This window comes from Colius striatus, chromosome 23 (genome assembly GCF_028858725.1).
Source record: "Colius striatus isolate bColStr4 chromosome 23, bColStr4.1.hap1, whole genome shotgun sequence".
NCBI classification, from domain to species: domain Eukaryota; kingdom Metazoa; phylum Chordata; class Aves; order Coliiformes; family Coliidae; genus Colius; species Colius striatus.
In genome coordinates, this window is record NC_084781.1 from 4,554,116 (window position 1) to 4,578,284 (window position 24,169).

General features: G+C 46.9%; 1 protein-coding gene across 1 annotated transcript in view; it reads right to left on the minus strand.

Moving 5' to 3' along the window:
* GRIK4 (glutamate ionotropic receptor kainate type subunit 4) overlaps positions 1–24,169 on the minus strand; it is a 114,577-nt gene that overhangs the window by 53,014 nt on the left and 37,394 nt on the right. The window contains exons 2-4 of the mRNA XM_062013893.1: positions 12,872–13,036; positions 6,500–6,597; positions 3,364–3,529 (exon numbers count right to left, since the gene is read on the minus strand). Coding sequence (XP_061869877.1) covers positions 3,364–3,529; positions 6,500–6,597; positions 12,872–13,036 — 429 coding nt within the window. The remainder of the gene's footprint in view (positions 1–3,363; positions 3,530–6,499; positions 6,598–12,871; positions 13,037–24,169) is intronic.

Below are 24,169 nucleotides of genomic sequence, written 5' to 3' on the forward strand. Positions count from 1 at the left end.
CTCAAGTCAGAGCTCTGCTCTTGACCTACCGTACTTGTGACTGCAGGAAACCTCTCATTCACCAGGTCAGGGGCTGGGAAGTGACTCAATGCAATGTGATTAGCGCTAGAGAGCACTGCTTTCAAGGACTCCCAGCACTTCACAAGGGTAATAAAAGCAGTGCATTAAAAGGGTTACATCCAAGATGAGGAGCCTCTCATTCACAGTGAGAGTTTTCCAGCATGCAAGTTTGCACTGAGCTCTTTACAATGCTTTTCTCTTACCTCTTCTCAGAGTACAGGTAGGAACTCGGAGAAGGACTACACAGAGTCACAGCCAGGACTTCTCTGGATCACATCAGCTCATCTTTCTCACTAGCCAGTGAATTCACTCTGTCTGCAGGACACATGGACTAGACCTCACCTGAACACCTTTTTTGTGTGCTGCCTCAAGTGAACAGTGAATTTTGCCTAAGCCCTCCATGATCCTTGCTAGGGTTATAATCACCCTATTGCACGTTTGCAAGAGAGCAGACAGATCACTGCAAGCATCAGCTTCTTTACTGTTGCCACCTTCTCCACAAGCCCAGGTGAGGAAGGCAGAGCCCAGCTGCTAAGTTTCAAAAGCATATCAGGTAGAGGAAGTGAACCAAAGAAAAAAGGAGACTTATGATCTCCTCTGGCTTGAGGGAATTATCATTTCCAGCACGTTAGATCCTCCCTGTAGCCTCATCAGGCCTCCCGCTTGCAGCTCCTCTTGCTGTGTGGAGGGAAGTCTCTATTATCTGAAGAGATTCTCCTTTGTTTGATGACAAGAAGATACAAGATGCAGACTGGCACTTCAGAGAGGTGCCCGGAATATAAGAGAGGGATTGCAGACCCCTCCTGGCAACTTTGAAGAACTAAAGTGAGGACCCACTGTGTAGAGAGACAGAGATCAGATAGTCAGGTCTGACTTTCCCTCCAGGGTACCTGGCACACCTCACAGCCTGCTGCCAGGGAATACCCCCAGGAAGCAAGAGCTGGAGGTTTTCCTGGAGTCCCACATCCCTGATTATTGCTCTTGCCTGTGAGGCTACTGGAGAGAAGGAGACAGACAACTGCTCTCCAAGCTCTGCTGACCAAAGCCAGGGGACCAGCAGTTGTTTATGGCTGCACTGGGTTTGTGTTGGTGCAATCCTTGACCCTGACAGTTGAGAAGAGAAATGGTGATTGCCCTCATCCAGCCTTGCTCTTACACCTAACAGCATTGCTTCAAACAGCAATGGGATCCCAGGGCATGACCAAGCTTTTTGACCTCAGTGCCCTGGCCTCCGTTCCTAAACACTGGGTATTTTTCCCTCCCCTCTGACAAACAGAGCTTACAGAGTAGCTCCTATGAAGTCTACACACCCCTTTGTTTGCCTTTTTTGGGTTAAGGTTTCCTTGGAATCACACAAAGCTTTCCACACTAGGACTTCAGAGCAATCCACAAACTAGCTCATCATTCCACGCCACAACCGAGTCCCCCCACTTGCCATTGCACTACACACAGGCTGGCCTAAGCTCATTGACTTTGAGGGTCAAACTCAGCCTCTGCCAGAAGAAATTGCAATCACATCCCCCAGGAAGGATGGGACTCCTTACAGTGGTGGTAAGAGTGTGAGGGGATGAGGCCCAGGAGTCTCATCCCATAGCCTTGTACTTAAACAAAAACAGCTACGACTTTCTCTCCTGGGATCTACATAATAACACACCTCAAAACAGCATTTCCTCACTGATGAGCAGACTGCTCAACTGCTCCCCTTATCTGCCTCCAGGGAAACTTCTGAAAGCCCCAAGTGCCTCGAGTCAGTTGTTTAAGGTCTGTGCTCAGGAACACTGCATGTCCTAAGGGAAAACGAGGGCTTGTGCTCTCAAATGAAGCTGGATTATGCCTTTTCTGCACTCTGTTATAGTCAGTGCATGCTGTGCTTCAAGCCTGGCTCGGGTTAAGGTCCTCAGTGAGCACAATGCCTCCAGCCCTGCTGCTTCCCTGGGTATGGGAAGGGCTCATGTTGCACAGCACATCCTAAGTACTGAGTTACCCAGGAACATCAGAGGAAAATAAACTGCATTGATTCAACTAAAAGGGTGTGTTATTTCACTACAAGCTATTTAGTTCCCAAGGTTTCCATCCAGTTAAATGAAGAATCATGTTCATAGCAGACTGAACCCCGTGGGAGGCACCTTCCTGCCTTGGCAGGTCACTGGGAAGCAGGGCAGAGGTGCCCAGGCTGTGCTGACCTGTCTGTGTGCTCCCCGTGCCTGGCAGAGCGTGAGGACAGAGCTGGGAGCACGCTGCATGGCAGGTGAGAAAACCTAATTATCTCCTCTCCTTTTTTTTCCTCTTTTTGCTTAAGGTTGAGGTTAGACAGTGAAAAATTACAGCAACAGGAGATCATCTGCATTATTTTAATTGCATAATTTGGGGCCAGGTCCTCTGCTGGTAACTCTGAGCATGCTTACTGGGGGCAATGCACTGACTTAGATCAGCTGAGGGTACATGAAGCACTTTCATCCCTCCTGTCCCTGTGCAGGAGTCTGGTCTGACACTGCATTACTTGCACTGCTGGTGGTTTGAAGATTGCCCAGGGTCAGCTGGAAAGGATGTTGCCTGTCCTTTGGACCTGGCCCCATGGTCACACACTGCCAGTATCCCTAAAGCTCTCACTGGACCCATGTGCCCTTTCAAAGCCTGTCTCCTAGGCTTCTTCGTATGGCAAACTCTCGTGCTCATCAATCTGGATACAGGGTAATAAAAGCACAATGTGTGGCTACTACACACCAGTTACCTACCTATGTGCTGACCTTAAAAAGCACAGGACCACTTCCCTCTCTCTAACCACTATGATGCACAGCCTGCTCCTGCCACGTTAGCAGAGTTATGCAGAGACAAATATGGTCCTGCTGAGGTGAATGCTCCAGCACCCAGATGCACAATTACCACCAGATGTATGGCTGCAGAGCCTGAGAGGGTGTGCAGTGTATTGACTATTAATCAAGTCCCGCTTTTAGGCCACAAACTGCACGTGGGTTTGGGAAAGACATATTTCAAAAAGCTTTACTTGCCTAAAATAATCACCAGAAACAAGCCTAAGCTTTCTTCTTCTTTTTTTTCATTGCAAAAACCCATCTGTGCAAGCAAAACACTCCTCAGATTGTCAAACAGAAGGCAGACAAGTCTCTCCCATCCCCTTTCCTCCTCTCACAAACACCTCCACGGGGCAATGGGGTAGCAAACCTGCCCTGCAGGTCTCTGCCACCCGAGGGACCTTCTCCATGAGTCACCAAACAAGCAGAAGGAGATGGAGCAGAAGGCACTGGGAGCAGAGGGCCAGCTGAAGCCAGCCTGGCAGCCACTTACATTCAGCTTTGGCACAGATGAGGCAGGCAGTGGTGCAGTTAAAGAACTTGAGGATTCCTGCCACGGCCACGCTGATGTCGGTGTTGCTGGGGTGGAGGTTGAGGGTGGTGAATCGCTGGAGCTGCAGCTTCAGAAACTCCTCTGGCGCCACTTTGAAGTGAGGAACCTAAGAGGGGAGGAGGGGAAAGAAAACATAATTAAAGAGGCAAAAGAAATAAAAACAAGTAAATCTACCATAAAGGACCTTTGGTGTGAAATGCACAGCAGGCAGAAAGTGAAACATCCCAATAAAACTGCAGAAGCATCACTGGAGCGAAGAGAGGAGGGTGGGATTTGTGCAACAGCAGAGGAAAATAATTATTGCAGCAACAAGAAGCCACGGGAAGGAGTGGATCAGGAAAAGTCTTGCTGAGCCACTCAGAGAATGGCAACGGGGGCTATGATTACAGCACAGGAAACCATTCCGGATGAGTTCAACCTAATTAGCTTGGGCACTAATTGTAGCTGGGCCCACACTTCATGTTGGGCTTGCTGCCTGGGTAAATCTGGAGGATGCTTTGCAGGAAGGCAGGGAGCTACAGCCCATGCTGGAGAGCCCCAGACCTTTGCTGTGTGCTAGATGGATGAAGTGCTGCAAATCCACCTCTGCCTGCAGTACCGACGTGTCAGCAGGTAATTAAGAGAGATGAAGGGAAGAACCAGATGACCCTGTGCTGGCAAGGCTCAGGAGAGAGAGGAACAGATGCAGCACTCAGAAGCTCTGGGCTTTTTTTTGAGCAGCAGAGAGGTAACAATGGGCAAGCTGCAATGGGATGGAACCCAACACAGTGGAACAGGAGGGGGGAGTGGGATGGCAGTTCCCAGGGAGGCTGCATGGGGAAGGGGGGTTGGGGAGAGCCCGAGGGCTCCCTCCAAGGCAGCTCTGCTGCATGCCTTGCAGTTTGGTGTAGAGGGAAGGGGTGGGCAGACAGATCAAGCTCAGACAAATAAGAAGTTTTCCTTTAACTGAGTGAATTATTTAGAAGACAGAGCAGGGGAAACACCTGTTTCAGTTTCATTAGAGGAGTGTCAAGTCCTCTTTTCCTTCATTATTAGTCCTTCTAGAAGCTATCATCCTATGGCTCCCATCTCTCTCCTCTGGGGAAAGGCTATTAGTAGCTTGTGATGGCTGCTTTATTGGCAACATAAGCTGTTTGGTTAGCAATTGGAAAGTTAAAGAGTAATAAGCTGCTATCTGCCTCGATTCTGCTCTGCAGCCCTCATCCCAGGCTCTGTTAACAGGGAGAGAAGCAGACTGTAAGCAAAAGGCAAACTCCTTTAACCAGAGCAGACAGGGCAGCTCCAGCACAAGAGTGCTTTATCGCTGTGGGGAGCCAGATGAAGCCTGAGACTTGCAGGAACAACCACCACCAGGGCAGACAGAGACCAGAGGTGAAGGCAGCCACCGCCACGGCAGCTCCTGCAGGCACCTGGAGCTCATCACAGCCCTCATTCAGACCTCACCTCTTTCCTGGAGCCCTCCCCTCCTTTCCAAGAGCTCTGCCCTGGTGTAACAGCCCTCCCTGGACAGGAGGGATGGAAACTTTTGGGCCAAAGGCATTAGAGAGGTGACACAGGAGACACAGGTTCATCCCCCAGTTTTCCCACAGGCTCCTGCTGAACATCAGGCCAGTTCACCAGCTGGTGCCTTGGTGATAAATGGGGACACTTTCCTTTAAGCTGATGAATGGCTGCAAGTGCAATGGCTCTGGCTGAGTTGCTGTATCACATTTAACCAACTGATGCTACTGTGATATAAATGTCAGGGAGTTACTGCAGGCTCACATCACTAGGAGGGCAGCTGAGATCAAGCTCGAGAATCAAATACCTTCAAAGTGCACCAGCACTCACCTTTCATTTCTGAACAAACTATGAAGAGACTCAGATCAGAAACTCAGACTGAGCATGAATTTCAGGGGAAAAACACTTGCAACCTGCTACTGCAGAGTTGCCTTTGCCTGGGATGGAGCACATGTCTGGGACATTTAACTGGAGAAAGCACTACAAAATACTCTCAAGAGACCCATCCTGCTGTAGCCCAGAGCACTGGGCCTAAAAGATCTCTTCCATCTCCTCAACACTTCTGATGCTCAGGGAACAAAGAACAGCAACCATTTATGAATGCAAGTTATTTACAGTGCTCCATTGCAGGCACTCCCTGCTTTGGAGGCTGGGCTCCAGAGAGAGACCACTAAATGGCTGAGAGATGTTATCTGGCTTTAAAGGGATGAACTATGAGAAGAGAACTCAATTTCTTTTCCCCAGAGCAGAGCCAGATGAGTGCAAGATGGTTCAAGGCTTATAAAGTATTAAATCAGGCACACAGTCTGGACACAAATAAAAAGGGTTTGCATTCATGGCACAGTAGCAAACAGGAAGAGCTGCAGCTTTGCAAGGGTGTGGAAAAAGCAATGCCACATGCAGGAACTTTGGCTGGGCTGTGCATCCACAGGGGCAAGCTGAGGGGGGTTTGCACTCCTCAGTCAGCAGGGACGTGGTTCACATCAGTGTTGCACATGAAGGAAGAGGAAGGGAAAGGTGATAAAGATGAAAGGCAGAAAAGAGAGGAAATGGAAAAAGAAGAAGCTGCAAGAAGATGTGTATTAGGAAAAAGGGTGATAAAGCAAGCTGTCAACTCTAATCATCAGAAGCCATGGCAGATCACAGGAAGGATGATCCAGCAGATGAGATGACTACAGCAAGTCATCTTTGCCAAGGATGCCCTGGCAGGCTGCAGAAGGCCCTTCTGCATGGGATCTGCACAGGAGGCTCTGCTGCTTGGTTTAGTGCTAAATTAAAAACCTAATCCATCCTTACTGAGTCACCAGCCAAACACTGTGTTCCCAGGGAGCACCACTGTCACCAGAGCCCACGCAGGGGATCTCCAGGTGGAAGGATAACATGCAGAGAGTATGGTTGGGGAAGGGGTCAGGATCTTTGCACTGTCCCTTACCCATGGCAGGTGACCCCAAAACACTAGGAAGAAGGAACCAGGGCTCCCACATCAGCCTCCCAGCCACTGTGCACGAGGGCATTGGGGCCAAGTCAGGCAGCACAAGGGTATAGACTTATCCCATCACACAACTTTTCAACTTACCTCTTTCTCCCCACAGATATTGCTGATAATAGAGCTTGAGGCTGGGCTTGAGGAAGGTCCCAGGACACCTACCACTCCTTTGGGGAGAATTTGGCACACTGCAGGCACCAGAGAGAGGAAACATGCATTAGACTTCATCCTCAGTTTCCAACCGACAGTCATGCTTACAGTAACTGCTGCACCTTACTGAGAACACAGCATCATCTCCTCACACAACACATCTTTCATCCCCAGAAACCCCTCTATTGCCTCTGAAGCACTGTCTGTGACACCTTCCTCTCTGCCTTTCCCCAGCCTTTCTAAATCCCAGTTGAACTGTCTCCAAAGCCCCAATATCCCCATCTCTGACTCAGAACTGGTGTCTCTCTCTCACTGAACATCCTTTTTTTTTGGCCCCATCTGCTGTTCTCCAAGATAAACCCCTAAAGTTTACAGAAGATGCTAAACACAGCAGTGGCCTAGCTTCAAAGCATCATCTGGCAGCAAACAAACTTGTGTGATTTTCTCCCCTCACCCTCTGCAGAGCTCACTGGTAATAATAAGGATTGCATTACTAGTTTTCATTTGGTTGTGGTTTTTCTTCTGGCAGTAGTTAATCTTCTGGCTTCTTGCCACCAAGGTTAGCAGAACAATAAAAAGATCCTGACCAAATTAAGAAGTTAAATCTCTTTCCTCAAGCTCCCTGGGTTAAACTGCAACCTTTTGTCCTTTTAATTCACAGCACAAATGTAGCCCAATAGCACTCCAAGGACCCAGCTGGTGCCACCTCCCCGCTGCCATCCGCATCAGCCACGGCGCTCGCAAACGCTCCTCCAGAGCAGCTTGTGCAGGCAAAGCCTCATGAACAGAAGGTGAGAGCCCCTCATGCCTGAGCCTCCAGGCTCTGAGTGGCCTCCACTGCACTGGGGGCTTTGTAGAACAGGGAGCTATGGGGCTGAGCAGAGTGTTCAGTGAGTCAATGCCTACACACCCTTTTCTGGGAGGTAAGTTAAGAACAGCTATTTAAGTCGGTTATCTCTGGCCCTTAAGGCTTCATAAGGCTCCATAGACTCATGACTGGCATATGAGGCCAAAAGCTGAGGGCTTGGTCTGTCACTTTGCAAAACTGGTTTTACCTCTCTCAAAGCACTACTTGAAGGAAAAACTTCATATACCACCAGGTCCCTAAAGATGCTGATTGCTCTGACTTCTTACAGCAAGTGCCAATGATATGCAAAGATCTTCTCTTGGGTTTTCCTTCCCTCCATGCTCTCTCACACTCCACCATCTCAATCTGCTACAAAAAGAGTGATGTTTTTCTGCAGCATCTTCAAAGGAATCCAGTACTTGCTTTTCCTCTGTGCTTAAAAATTTACAGGCACTTACACCTCTTCAGAAGATCCTTATAAATAAGAGCACCAGCAATTTAAAAACCCTGCATGCTGTCTCAGCAGCACTCATCAGTCCCTCTCAGCTGCAGCAGACCCTTCAGTTGCTCTGCAATTCAGCATCTGGGAGGAAGGAGCTGCTCTAAGTCCTCTTTATCCACAGGTCATTAGGGCAAAAGTCCTGGGGGGGAATTTTGTTTCATATGCAGGGCAAAGTTTGGTGAGCACTTTTCTTCTTGTGTCTGGTATCAAGAACAAAAAGTGGGTTAAGTAGCCATAGCAACACAGTTGCAACAACTGTCAGAAGAAAAGACCTGACTTATCACTCCAAGGGTGAAACATCCAGCAAAATTAAAGGAAATGAAGGAAAACAAAGTGCAGGTGCCTGAGGCAAAGGTTTTGACCACCTTTGGAAAGCTTCTTCGCTTGTAACCCAAACACACTTCCAATGCAGAGCATTACCTCATGCAGTTAGGCTCTACAGGGAGAAAAGGCTCAACCCTGCTGCCACTGTGGGCACTGCAAGCTCACACAAGCACTGGCAGGGCCGTAGGGATGTGGCCCTGGACTGAATATCCATCGTGAGAACCACCCGGGCTGTAACCGCAGACATTGGCGTAGCCCGTGTCCCTCAAGTCTCCTCGTGCTTCAACGTCAGTTATAGATTGTGCAGGACACCTTTCTGGCTGCTGCACACCCAGATTCCTCTGTCCAATATGGGGTCTACTTCTTATGGTTTTAGTAATTCAGTAGCTCAAGAAATAGCAGACACTGAAGTGGTATCCCATGAAAAGCCTCCTTATCATGATATGGGATGTGGGTACTACTGATCATCCTTCATCTGAAGACCTGAGATGTCTCCCAAGTCTCCTGTTCCAGCCATTTTTACACACTGCCTGCACTCAGCTGTTCTAAGTTAACATCCTTGAGGGCAGTGGGACAGAAAAACAAGAAACAGGCTTAACAAACAGCTTTCTTAACCACACTCTTCAAAGTCTTCAAACACAAAATACACAAGTCTACGTGTACACCCTTCTCTGCCAGGATCTGCACCGGTGTAGGCAGGACAGGATCCCTCCTGCATCACTTGTGGGCAGGTCCTTGAAGGTGTGAACTGATAATTGCTGCCTTTCTACTTGTATGTGGACCTCTCTGCTCCTTGTGCAGCTCAGATGTCCTGTTATGGTACCTCTGTCTGCACAGTTATGGGCTTTGTCCAGAAGCAGGAGGGCAGTCAGTCTCCTGACTCCACTGAATGCAAACCAGGGACCCTCCTTTCATACCAGGAGTAGCTCTCACATCATAGATGTTTGTACATCCAACTTGGTCACAGTCAGATAGTGCTTTTCACCTCCAGGCATCTCAGGGCACTTGGCAAGCATTTCCACAAACCACAGCATCACTTGGCAAGTGTTTCCACAGGACACAGCATCACTTTCGCTGCATACAGATACCTGATACAAGGGTTTCAAACAACATGCAAAGAGATTCCTGCCTCTAATTGAAAATAAATGAGCAGGGAAGATATGCAATTACCTCAACATTTCCATGATTGCCAAACATATCAGAGGATCTTGAATGACAGGGACTGGTCAGGACGCAATTCTCATACAGACAACACCACGTGCATAAGCAGACGGTGTTAGAGAGAGTGCATCCCGCACTGTGGCTCCAGCACTGCTCCCTGCAGCATCCCTGATGCTTCTGCACAGGATCCTGCAGCCAGAGCAGGCTTAAACGTGAGATCCAACAGGAGCACAGAAAGGGTGGCACAGTTAAGAGAACGTCTGAGCCAGTGTCACTGCAAGGAAGTGCCAGGCATTGGGAAACAGTGCTGTGAATAAATTAAAATGGAAAATCCTCCAGTTGACTGTTGACCTGCCCTGAGATGTTTGGATTAACAACAGAAAGATTCTTAAACAACTGATGAGATGAGATGAGAGGGGACAAGGTGACAAGCAGAAAGTCTGTCCCTCTCTGGACATCAAAAGGAATGAAGTGTTTTAGATAAAGATGTGACTTAACAAGTTGGTTTGGATCTCCATAAAAAAAGAGTTGCAACATCAAACACAAAGAGAGAACAGACTTCACTCAGAAAAAAAAAAGCCTCTCTCCATAATCTTCCACTACAAACTCTTTCACAACACAGGACTTCACAGATGTTGCACACAAGAACAGTCAATGTTTGTCTTCCTTCATATCTAAAGCTGAAATAGCAAACCGTGCGTGAATGTGATTAAGAGTGACTCATATTTTACCTGCTACAGCAATTGTGATTTTGTGGCCCCCTAACAGTAAGATGCCCAAATCATTCAGGAGGAAAAAAAGATGGGAAAATAGCTCAACACTAAAATAAAAACTAGCTCTCCAAAAGCCATCATTCTCTTGAAGTACTAATTGTACATGGAATCTCACTGATGAGGTGTAATCACAGCGTTCCTACATCAGTCAGCTAAGCATGTTAGCTGTGATATTTAAGGGTGATTCAAAGGGTGTGAAATTTGAGAACAGTATTAAACAAGTGTATAACAGCTTTGCAGTCATAGGTTAAAACAGCTAAACTGCTTTTATTAATATTACAAGTGATAACAAATATCAGTGGTGTATTAAAGCTGAGAAGTCAGACATTTGAAAGCCATGAAAGCCCTGAAATTCAAGTTAAAGGATCTGATTCTCCTCTCCTACCAGCATAAATCAAGAATAACTTCAGTGACATTAATAGCAAAGCCATGCAGAATCCAGATTTTTCCTTTAGTAAGAAATGCTCCAAGACATTTTTCACTCTGAATAGAAGGCAAATAACATATTGCAAAACTATGTGAATACTCCACCAAAATCAAATCAGCTCGCTCAGATTTCTGCTTTTTCCATTCTAGAAGCCAAAGCAAAGCAAAACAAAGAAAATCACCCCAAGGTGAAAACTGGAAATGGAAGATTGCCTCTTCCTCACTTAGCCCATTTCCACCTTTCTCCCCAAACACCACGTTTGCTGATATCTACAATGTTTTGCCCAATACTCCATCCTCAGCAAATGAGTGTTCTCATGGAAAAACGTTCCAATGGAGTCACTCCTGAGCACTGCTACAGGGGAGCAAGCGAGAAAGAAACCCTGCTCACCATCTTCCCCACAGCAACCCAGCCTGCTTCTCAGGCCAAGCTAAACCCCAGAAACTCTGCTGCGTGCTGAAGAGTTGTGAGGAAGGAAAAAGAAGGGAACTAAAAACATTACTGGTTCTTAACAAAGACACAGAAGGTTCAGGTGTAAATGTCATTTTCTCCTTTCCTAGGAGGCTCATTGGGATACTTTCAGGGCCAAATTGGGAAATGTACTTGGAAACCCAGGCAGCTGCCATCCTTTCTGCATGGCCTGGCCAGTCACACTGCGTTTGCCCTACTGCCACGTCAAATGAGGGTAAAGCAGGATGAGCCCAATCCTGAATAGATGGGGAAGACCAAGAAGCCACGAAGAGGGAAAGGACCCAAATAAAGTGGAGAACTGCTGTTTTAAACGTCTGCATGTGATGATCTTAATCTAGACTGCCTCATGGGTGACAGGGTCTATAAATAGACATCCAGGTACTCGCTGAGACGCGCTGTATTAAACGAACGCTTCTATAAATAATGCAAACACTCATTCAGGAATGAAGGAGATCAGATCTGCTCATCTCACAGGCCTACTGAGCCCATTCTGCCAGTCACCCAGAGCCCTGCTCCTGAGCAGTGCTGGGGCTGTGGCTCCACGGGGCCTCCCAGGCACAGGGATGCCTAGTGCTGTGCAAACAGCAAAGTTGTGTGAAGAAACAGGCTGCTCTAGACCACAGCACACTACCTCATCTTTTGGGGATGCCCTGTAGATTACCCAGCCTTGGAACAGACAACCAATGGGTAATGAGCTGAAAACTCCTATTATTTGAAATGGTTTCTCCAGCTTCTTCAAGCCAACTTGTAATAAAAACTAAAGCCCTCCCTGGAGCTCTGAGGGTCATCTCAGAATGATTCTAAAGGGAAGCTATCCTATTCCAAAGGACTTTTCCTCTTATAGAAATAAACTATTATAGATCTTTCTGGTTTCTTTCACTCAAGCTCCCGAGAGGCTTGTGGGACATTGATCATCAGCTTCCTTTTATTCATCAGCATGGAGTTGACATGTTGGGCAACTAGAGAACAACTACAGTAGAGACTTGTTTGCATTAAGGGACTTTAAAGCAACATGGGAAGAATACTGCTCTTTCAAAATCAGCTCTTTTTCATCCACATCATGTTAAACACCACTTGAAAACTTCACTTTGTGTAAACAAATGCACTGCCAATCTGAAGCACTGGAAGAGCTATCAATGTTTGCTGACACACAGCATTCCGTGGGATTTCACAAACAACTTAATTGCACTGAACTTGCCCAGAGTCTCTTATTTGCACACCATTAAGTACTTCCCAAAGCAGCATCACCTCCTGTATCATTATTTCTGTTTATTGACACCAGATTAAAGATTAAAATGGTTTGTCCCAAGATGCTGAGCTGAATGGTGGCAAAGCTTACTGGGGATCCAGATCTCTAAATCCACACCAGAGTTCAACTCACCACAAACACCATGTTAAATCCTCAAATGAAAACTGGTCTCAACACTTGCCCTCTAAGACCAAGCTCCTCTTAAATGCCACTGTGCCCCTGGGCAGGGCACCAGCTCTACTAGACACAGTGTGAGCTGCTGAAGGTGCCCCAGGTCTCCTAAGAGGATGCTGTGCCCACATCTGGACAAATCCCTGCACCAAATCTGACTGTGCTGGGACAGCCAGGCCAGGGCAGGTCTGGGGCTTTGCAGAGACATGCTTTGACACCAGCATGTGTTGATCTTTCAAGCATCAAGGAACAGAGAGGTGCTTTTTACCCTGTGCAACCCATTGACTATCAGATAATTATCCTCTGCAGCAAGTCCAATGTGCCAGACACCTCCTGTAAGCCAGCAGAGAGAAATGGGAAAGAAGCAGCTACATGGAGGGTACTTACTGGTTTCTGCTGTCTCATACTCGCTGTCTCGCAGCAGCTCAAAAATGTCCACCTCCACTTTGGCCTTCCCCACCCGCTCAGGCGCGCGGTTGATGCGGTTCTTGGCCAGGGTGATGGAGAGCCTCTCCCCTCTGCTGCACTCCATGGGGTCATCCAGGATGGCAGCTGTGGGAGCAAAGATGTTGGCAGCAGTTAGGCTTGGTGTGGACCCAACTCAGCTCCACACACCACCCTCTTCCCAGCACGCCCGCGGGATCTGAGGGCGACCAAGATGCTGAGGGGACTGTGAGGAGAAAAGACTGTGGGACCTGGGGCTGTTCGGCCCTGTTGAAGAGAAGGCTGCATGGGGACCTTATCGATGCTGATCAATACCTAAAGGGTGTGTATTGAGAGGATGAGGTCAGTCTTATTCTGTGGTGGTCAGTGATGGGACAAGGGGTAAAGGGCACAAGCTGGAAGACAAAAAGCTCCACTGGGACACGAGGAAAAACTCCTTTGGTGCTGAGGTGAGGGAGCCCTGGCCCAGGCTGCCCAGGGAGAGTGTGGAGGCTCCTTCTCTGGAGGTTTCCAAACCCACCTGGACACGTTCCTGTGCCCCCTGAGTGAGGGGAGCCTGCTGTAGCAGGGGGTTGGGCTGGATGAGCTCTGCAGGGCCCTTCCAACCCCCACCATGCTGGGGTTGTGTGATCTCTGCTGCCATCCAAGCAGCGTTAGCACCTAGTTCCTGCCACCGCTATTGTTAGCGCATCCTCCCTCCCACCTGTGGCCTTTCCACCGCTTCGCCCCCGTCCCAGCTCTCGCCAGACACGGGGGTGGCCAAGTCTCCGCCGCAGCGGCTGCGGTACCTGCCGGCATGCCGTAGCACGACACGACTGCCTACGCCGCTGGGCTCTTGGCAGTGCCCAGCACCCACCACAGTGCAGGCAATCCATGTCCTCCTCCTCCTCCTCCTCCTCCTGGAGAGGGCCATCCAGCTGCTCAGCCCCGAGCAGCGCCGCAGAGGACGGCACGTCCCCACATAGCCCCGGCTCCTTCGCTCCAGCACGCGGTGGCGCCGCGCTGATGGCTGGAATATTTCAGGGAGCGTGTGGGCGGCCGTGGGTGGGGAGGGACAAATATTTTTCAAACAGAAAGCACTTGACTCTTGAACTCAGCTCCTGAGCCTGCCCACTCAAATCTGTGTTAGGCACAGGGAGATAGTGTGGGGTATTATTTTTGTTGTCTTGACGGAAGGCAGGAAGCAATTGGAGTCGAGATTAATCACAGCGCTTCGTTAGCTGGCAGAACTTCTGCACCCCGGTGGCTTTATCCTTGCTAATAGGAGGTTTCCCCCCAGAATGCAGCTATTCGGTTGTACCTGAGCAAGAGCAGCAGTGGGGATTTGTTGTGTCTATTAGAAAGGCACCAAAGCTTATCTTCCCTCCCCATAAACCACTCCAAAGGGAACGACGCCATTCAGAACTGCTCGGGTATGGATGGAGCCGCAGCTCAGCGCCGAATCAGGCCCCACACACGTAGGTTGGCAAAGCAGGGATTAGTGGGGCTCTGCTGCTTTGTGAGTCGGGGCACAAGGAACTGACTACAGCAGCTGGATGCCTCCTCGAAGCTTTGAAATGTTGTCATTGTGCTGCAGCAGATTTGGGTTGGGGAGTTTTTTCTAGATAGGGAAAACCACAGTAAATCATGTAAATCAGCTTACAGCTGAAGGAAAGCATGTCAGCTCTAAACAGGAGGTATTCCCTCTGTCTAAGGGCCAGGGCTGGGAGGAGAGTCCAAGGATACGTATATTTTGAAGAGACAACGAAGATCACAGTTAGGGAAGCACGGTGATGATGTGCTGCATGTGGGACTAAGAACATGTTCCTCAAGGGGCTGGTTTGTGCCTTGAAGGTCCTAGTTGCTTGCCTAGTGCATGGGCACCCATCACACAGAGCCTCCAACACAGCCCAGCCCAGTGAAGAAACCTGCCTTGTATTTAGGCTCCTTTTACCTCAACTTTCCTGATAGAAAAATCCACTGGTGAAGCCAAGGTGGTCCATGCAATTCCTATTTACTTCACATTCCCACTCAATAACTCCCTCTCCTCCTACTTTTCCCCATTTTTATGGCAACTAAACCAAACTAAGTACTGATAAAGAAACACACAGCAATACTTGTGTGCTGTGCACAGATGTCCTGGTGAACACTTCCAGTCCTTCAGGCGACACCGTCTCCTCTGCTCGGCTAACACGCAAGCACCATCATTATCTGCAAAGCTCGGGCACTTAATCTTAATCTCATTATGCAAGAAAAAAATGCTGTTTCCTCTAAGGCCAGGAGCATGATCACAGGGTTTTCCAGGCATCGATATGGCTGGTGACTGCTCTTAATTACAAAGAAGCTAGGAGACTAAAGTGCACCAACAAGCAGCTTGCTCAGCTCCTCACATCTCTAAGAAAGCAACGGCAGCAGACAGGGAAAAAAGTCCTCATACACAAAATTGAAGTGTGTAAACTTTTTCCTGTGTCCCTATTTCCAGGAAACAGTAAAGCAACCTCCTGAACCTGATGAACGGTCACAAAAATGCTGCTGGTGTTTCAGGCGCTGACGTGGCAAAATTAACCATCAGTGGTGGCAGAGTGTGTGTCAGCATTCTTACATTCTTTCTTTTATCCTAATTTAAAGCTTCCATGTCACTAAACTGGACACTGTTTTCAAGCATACTCTTCAATTGTCAGCTTTCAAGCTGAATTCACTTCCACTAATGTAGAGTTACGTATATTTTTAAGAGAAAGGTCGAAACCAAAGCATTTCAAATCATTTCCCCAGGCCCCCTAGGCACATGTTTGCACAAAGAATCTTGTCTCTATGCAGGATAGGATTTCCCATTCTTATTTTTTAAAACCTTGAAAACTTCCCTACAGCTGAGGAAATAAACCAAACAACCCCAAACCCCCACAAAAACCAACAAAGCCTCTTCCCTACTCAGCTCTGATTGAACTTGGCAGTCTGTTTTGGAAACAAATATGTGAGGAAGGGGAAAGTGCTCACAGCAAGTGGCTGGTTTTGGAAAAGGAAGAAACACAGCCACTCTGAATGCCAGGATGGAGGTGGCAGTGGCACTCCTAGAACCCAGCCACTAATCAAACTACATCACCATTTCCTATCTCCCCATAGGGCTTGTGATAGAAAACCAGCAAAATTTGTTCACTTGCATTTTGGGAAACTAGTTAGTTTCACCAAATATTAAACCAGCCCCCAGAACAGACTAGGTAATGAGGCTGAACTAATCTTTATTTATTAAAGCTAGTGGATTAAAAAGGTCATTTAATGTTTAAAAAAGGTTGGTTTTAAAACTTCATGTATTGGGACACAGTGCCAAAGCTCATCTAATAGTGGCATCATTAAGTATGAACGAAAATCTTTATAGAAATTCCCTTTCATCTGTTCCTGTCTATTAAACATGGGAAGATGCAGCAAGTAAATCTTTAATCCTGGAAACTTACAGCAAAGTCTTTGAACTTTGTTGGCCTCAAAAATCACTCCTATCTTCCCCATCATAATAAATGTCTCAAATCTGACTGCCTTCTCTATGAATTATGAGTAAAATAATTCAGAGGGAGTTGGGAGCACCTGGATCTGTGATGCCCAGTCAGGGCTGCTCAGGATTTTACAGGGACTGAGAATCAAACAACTTCAAGTGAATTCAGCAAGGACTGGCAGAGCTTTTCTCAGGGACAACTGACTGGAAACATCTTTTCCCACGGGATGTTCCAATCCTGTTAAATAAACATCCTTTATACAGTAATAATTCCTTTGGTTTTAGTTCAATATGGCCAGGTTTTCCTTACACAAACCCCATAAACTCAAGAGGCTGCAAACCAGAAGAGTTTATTGCTTTGGATATGTACTGAAAATACCATTGCCCAAGATTCAAGCAACATGCTACTTTCCATCAAACACAACATTCACCTGCAACACTCAACGATTTAAAAGCAAGAACCATAAAAAGAGTATTACTGGTAGCTAAAGAATGTAAGATGATGTGATGGTGCCCTCTTATAAAGCCACATTGCAATAACTTTCCTCACCCCAGGAGATGTGTATTAACACACACATACATCTGGTTGATGCCCTGCCCTACCAAGATCCTGTACACAGGAGATCTGCAAGTGCCTTATCCAGACACGAGCTGGACAAGCAGCTCCCCAGAGTGATGGGTTCCTTAAACTCCACCAGTCCCAGCCCCACAGTGATCCCCACACAGAGGGACAGCCAGACGTGGCTGCAGCATTTTCACTTCACAGTCACAGCAGTTCGAAAGGCAGATGCTCAAACTCATCTGTCTTTTCGCCTTTTACCCTGGAAAAACTTCTCCAGGAGAAGGAAGGACATTTATTTCTCACCTTGAACAATTCAATCCCACTCCTTTTGGCCAAACAGCGAATGGTGAGACAGGCAGTGCTGTCAGCTTGTGTGCTATCAGCAGTGGAGACAGCTGTCTTCCCAGAGATGGGCTGAGACACAGCAACTCGTCCTATTAAGTGCACCAGCCAGTTTACAGGCAGCACTGAAATTCAATCCTTCCCACTCTCAGCTGGGTTTCAACCAGTGCTAAAGAAGCAGAAAGCCCCTGTTCTCCCATTCCTCCAAGCCATGTGGCTCTCCAGAGTGCTACCAGCCAGCAACAACATGTGCACTCTGACAAGCTTAACACGATTGCAAGTTTTACTACATATCACTACTTAATTCATGATCCAACCAAAGTCTAATAAAGCAGCATTTTTGTAACAATAATAGGAACAGATGTTACTAGGAGGTTTATACACTGCTACAGCAAACAGTGTTCAGCTGACCTTTCCCTGTTAACTTTATTAAGTATGGCTACGTTTCCTCAGATGCTTTTCAAACCACTGAGATGTAAAGTCACACTCAGAAACACAATTGCCATCTCAAGTCATCTCTTGAAGATGCCAATTTAGCAAACCACTGGCTTAGTAAACATGATATTTCACTGCTCATATCCCGTCCCTCCAAGTTAAAAAGACATAAAGCCTACTGCAATATTTCTCAGGTGTCTCCTCTGACAGGCTAAGATCACACCTACAACCTCTTCTGATTTATACTGTAAACACAGTCCTCAAATCCTTGTGTTCCCATTACAAATGGACTCTGAAAATAAGACCTGTAACCTCAGTTCAAGCAGGTTTAGACACCTAGAAGATCCAATATCTACCCCTGGAGCTGATCAAGTCCTTAGTCTCAAAACCAGAAACCCTTCAGGCCACAAGCATACTAGAAAAACAGATTGTTCTTCAAACACCAATGTCCTGCTCATGAACAGCAGCCTCAGGAGATGCCCTGGGATGTTGGAGGAATCATTTCAGACCTCCACATCTCCCTTTGCTTCTGCCTGCTGCTCCTCAACCACCTGCACCACCCTTATCAGCAGAGACCCTCCCACAGCTGCTCCCCACTTCATTAACCCCAAACTATCTCCAAACCCACCAGGCTGCAGATTCATTGGAGGGTCAGTTGAGTCAAAAAGATTGCAGGATTGCTTTATTTTGCAAGTTTCTCCTCTGCTGAATACAGTGTCAACCCTTCAGGCTGTCAATACAGTAAAGGATAAGAAATTTCCAGACTTCCTCATTACAGGGCTGTCAAGTATCAGCTCCAGTGGAGAAACAGGTGGGGATGTGTTTCCATTATAATCTCTGAAGTGCTGCTTAAAAAATACAATTAAAAGTCATCAATATGCTATTACTCTGAGAGGAAAGAGGATCTCATCAAGGAAAAAGAAAATCTAAAAACCATAAACTCTCCTTCACAAAGAGACTTGCTGATATTTGTCTGATCAGTGTAACAGAGGGCTACTTACTGCTCTTGGCCAACATTTGAAATCTGCATTTAAATGGAGCTTCCCTCTCATTTCTGCTATCCAGAGAGAGAGTCAGCTCAGGAGGGAGGGAAGAGGAGACATGATAAATACAGCTGAGGGCTTTAGTTTCTACTGCTTGAAATATCACCTCTCTTTTCTCTTCTTCAATAATTGCTTTGTGTACACAAAATCAGAATAACATTGTCTGGGAGCAGGAGCTTCCAGGAAGATAGAAAATGCCATAATGCCTCTTTGCAGCCCTGCCTGAGCCTGTCAGTCGTGCTGGACCTGCCACAGTGCTGGGATGGCAAACCTCAGTGGGAGCAATTCAACTCTGCCCCAGCAAACCTTGTCCCTTTCGTCCAGACAGGGAAAGCACTACCAGAAACTTCCTTCCTACACGACACAGAGATGGCTGCTCCTATCTAAGAAGAGGAAGGAGTGGGGAACACATTTCAGCTGCCATTCTGAAAGCAGAGATCTGCAAGCCAGGTCTCATATCTCACCTCTCCTCTGCCTCAAGTGTGAGGAACACACACTAATGAGATAAGGTCCTTCTCTTCCATTAAAGATCATCTGCTTCTCCCAATACAAACCTCACTACGAGGCAGCCAGCAAACACTCTCAGCATGAAGACAGAAGCAAAAGAGCACAAAGCGATAAGAAAGAGGACTGAAATGGAAAAGCCCTGCTCAGAGCTGGCTAATGCAATCCGAAGCCATCCTCTCACACAAAAGCAGGGCAGCAAATGGAGACCCTTCAAAGCCAAGAGGGAAACTCCAGCGGGTTTCCACAGCCAGGATGTGAGGCAGCTATCCATAGGCTGCAGCTATGGATAAAGTCCTGAGCTGTGAACTGAAACAGCATGGTTGCAACCAGATAAGTCCTACTTAATCCCCTGAAACACCTGCCAAGAGACTGCCCAAAAACGAGGAGAGAAAAGCAGGGAGAAGGAGGAATGACTGATTTAACCTTCCTGAGGCCTTTAATAACTATTTTCCTCTTTACTCTTCCTGGGATCTCAGCATTTGCTCTTCCTGCTGCATCTCCCTGTTTCAGGATGCCAGGGCTTTGGCACCACTTGCTGATTCTTCCCAGGCTGGCAAACACCAGTGCATTGCAGAGGATGCACAGCTTCGACCAAATGATGAAGTACATACGTGCCAGGCTCCAGTTCCAGGCTTCCTCCAGCCAGCTGATTAATTGTATACACAGAGATAGCAAATAGCCTTGGATGTATCCCCAATGTCAAGGTGGGAAGGGGAAAAAAATGCCCTAGTGATGGGATCTAAGAGTTTGCTTTCACTAACAGAGAGGTTTTGCACCAGTTCTATTCTTGGTACAAATCATTAGCCACTGCTGCTATTACAGATCTGTGAAAGATGGATCCAAGGACAAGGACCTGCCACGCTGGATGTAGATACTAGATACAACAATTCCTTTGAAGATATCAGACAGCCAAATGATAGGTGGAATGACTTTCATTCTCTTATGATGGATGAGGAACGGAGGCACAAAGAGATAAAGCAACTCCTCAAGGTTTTGCAAGACTACATGGCAAATAAACAGAGTTAATATTCCCAGAGACTTCAGAAACCCTTATTTAGCACCTCAGCCATTTTCTTACTGCCACTGACAACTTCAACACCACTTCAATCTACAGGCATCCAAGTGCATTACAAAAGCCAAATGAGCACTATTAACAGAGCTTTTGGGAAATGGAACCCTCCAGAAGTAGGAGCATATTAAAACAAACACTTAGGAAGATAAATGAAGACCAGGGACAACACTACAATGTTGAACACAGCCTGGATGGAAGATTCAAACTACGTTTGCAGGCTTCATAGTCAGTGGAGAAGGTCAGGACCTACAGAGGGCAATTCAGAGCACCTAAATTGGGTACCCATTTGTTCCTAACAAGCTGGCCTTTAGACCTCTGTTCTCCTTGCACTGCTCCATAGGAAGCCTCACAGCCTACCTATTGCCACCTCCCTACACCCACACTGCACAGATGTTGGTGCACAGATGTGCAAGGGAAGAATGTGGCCTAAGAGTAGAAGGTGATCACAGAGAAACTGAGAACAAAACTAACAAGGGTGGAAAAAGTGACATTGGAAACTTCACTCCTCTCACACAAGATCCAAGTGTATTAAACTACATGAAAGAGTTTGATCCAATTATAAAGTGATGACACGTGAGCCCTTCTCTGGTGTGCCTCGGGATTGTTTCCATCTCTTTACTTTACTGTTACAACAAACAACTTTTCCTGATGAGTCACACTGAAATGAGATGCTAAAGAGCTGCCACACCAGATGTGGAAGCCCTTCAGGTCCAATATCCATCAATCTACACAGCCTCTATTTATTTATTTTGTGCCACTCAACCTTCAGCAATTTAATAGGTGACTTTAACGTCTTCCTGCCTTTCCTCTCCAGTGTGCTCTGCTCACTGCATTCTTGTTTCCTCTGATGACTTCTCCCCCTGGCTTCTGGGTGGGAAAATAAACCAGAAATCTTCTTTTCCCAGACTCTGGCATGGTTTTCCTTCCCTTTCCTTCCATCTTTGCAGCAAACTGCTAATTTATCTAATCCTAGTTTGTACATTTATTTGCTAAGAAAATGATGATGCATTACCTGAAAAGAATGGCTTTTCCTTTCTTTGCTTGTGTAAGGAGTGGCTCCTGTTCCACCTGAAATCAGTACCTGAGCCCAGATGCCTTGCACTGAATCCACGCTGCAGCTGAATGCATGACCACAGACTTTCAGTGCCCAAGCCAGTCACTCTGAGACATGGAGCTGAACCAGTTCAGCCACACCACTGAGATTTCCAGAGGCCCATCTTCTGCCTTGAGCACTGAGCCTTCTGACACCTCCTGTAACCACCCCCATCTCTAACATAACCCATGATTCATCCTCACAATACCTCCATAAAGCGAGGAGAAATGCTACCATGTCCATTTTGAAGAAGTCAAGAAACATGTGGCTACTCAGGAAAACTGGACTGAGTTAAGATCTGAATGTAACATGCAGCAGCTACAGTACATTAAACCCTTATGTGGATGGAAAAAAACACCAGCCCAGCTTTGTTGTTAGGTTACTTTTTGAGACAAAGGATCCACAGAGACCTAAGTGACTGAAGTGATGCACAGTAACATCCCTGCCTGAGGCAATTTTTCTTAGCATCCTCTGGAGACCATCCTTATGTGGGGTGAAAACGTTGCCTGGAGAATCCTTGGCTCAACAGAAAATAACCACAAAATCCTTAAAAGTTACTCAAACTTCTCCCAAAGAATCTCTGAGGTTTCTAGTGCAATGCTCTTCCAATGTAGGTAAAGAACAACTTTTAGGCAAACAGCTTTTGCTTTGAGACCTCATTACAGATTCCCCCACGTCTGTGCAATATAGGAAAGTTTCAAACATGCTACAAAGAAACAGGAAAGGGCAAGAGAAGAGGAAGACAAGGAAGCAAAAAATAAAGATAAAGAAAAAGCTCAGCTACTAAATTAAATCAGACACAACAAAATTTACTGAACAGGGTGAAAGAAACCCAAAAGAAACCTCCTCCAGACACCAGACGCTGAGCATGATGGAAGCAGCAGCATGGAGCAGCTGGTGGGACCAGAGAGGGGTCGGTACCAGCACTGGGTCATGATGAGATATAACAGAACCAGCCACACTTGTAAAGCAGAGGGTGAGTGGAGTGAATTACATCCCCTGTAGTTTGTTATGATGCTTCTCAGAGGGTACACTTGAATCGGCTACATTAATGCAGCAAGCAACTGGATCAGGTTCACAGTGATAAGCTTAATTAAACAACAGAGTTACCCATAGGCTGTGGTTTATCTTCTAAATAAGTAACATTTATGCTGATTAATTGAAGTCATGGTTCAGATCATTAAATCCTCCTACTTTCAACCACCTTAATGAGGATACCTGCAAGAGCTGAATCCAGCCACTGATGTTCTGAGACCAGTGAGCCCGAGCACACACCGAAGGAGAGGGCAGGAGGACAGGGGATCTTGCCAATGCACCCTCCCACCCTGAGAAGGCTGAGACCAGCTTGTATTTCAGCAGGTAGTCCAGGCTTCTCTGCTGGGGGCTTTGCTCTTGCTGCTGTTACATGAAGAGTTAGGGTTGCTAGCCACAGGCAGCACAGCGTGCCCCTTAGTTCTCCAAGTCTGTAAAAGGAATCTTAACACAACACTGAAAACATCTTTGGAGACAGTGAGCTGTGTCAGCTGCCCTCACACATCCAATTCTTTTTCATTATCCCAGCTAGCAGAACTCGCCTGGAGAAACAGGGCTGCTTTATCATCCTTCCCAGGCTCTACCACCACGAGGCATCTCTGGGACTGCAAACTGCTGTCTTGCCATCAAACACCCAGCTCACCCCCACCATCACCCAACTCTTGCCATCCCTCTTACCTCATGTGCCACACTCAAGCTGACACCATGCAAGCAGAGCTAAAGCCCTTGTAAAAGACTTCACTCCATGAGACTTTGATGTTTAAAGATAAAATTCCCATTCAAGCACTGCCCTGAACTCAGATGAACTCAGGCTCATGTCTAACACTTATTCTAACTGGAATATTATGGATACAGGGCAGACCCTTTCTCCCTTCTCTTCCAACTTTCTCCTTCCTCCCACAGCCTAGCAGGTTTTACACAGCTCCAGTGTTTCGGAGAGTGACCTAGGTGCTCTGAAGTGAAAAGCCAGTTTGAGAGGCTATGGCTTGCTCAAGCTCATCTATTACATCTGCTCACAAACCCAGTGCTAATTAAAAATTAGAGCTGGTCAAATTCTTGTTATATTTTGACCACATGGAGAATATTATTATCATCCTTCCCTGCTACCCCAGCCCCTCCTCATGAATCATTCATGACTGTCCTGATTCCTGCAAGAGGGAGAGACGGTCACGGAGTACAGCCAGAATTACCTTCTGGGCTTGCACTATTAATTCACCCTGTACTTGCAACAACACTGTAGCCACCTTCTGCCAGTGTGAATTACAGGTGGAGAACAGGAGCAGTTCTTTGAGGCTACAGGTTCACGTCACCTGCTCGCTTGCAGCTCTCTATGGGATGTGAATCAATGATGGTGCAATGGGACATCTGAAGTTGGCTCTGGAGGGAGCCAAGGCGAGGCACTAAGTAATAAGCCCATCAAATGATCCCAACAAATTCTGGAAGGATGATTATCAGCTCTTTCAGTCTTAACACAATCTTACCAGATCAGGAACTGACTAATAACAATAATAATAAAATAAACCTCGTTTAGGATCAGTGGCAGGATTGGGGCTATTTCCTCCATCTATTCACCATCCCAGAAATTGCCTTTTAAATGGGTAACAATGATTGTGAGGGTCCAGTTATTACCTTGAAACCTCACATTTTGGTACATCCAATGTTGTTCTCTTATATAAATAACAGTTATTACTG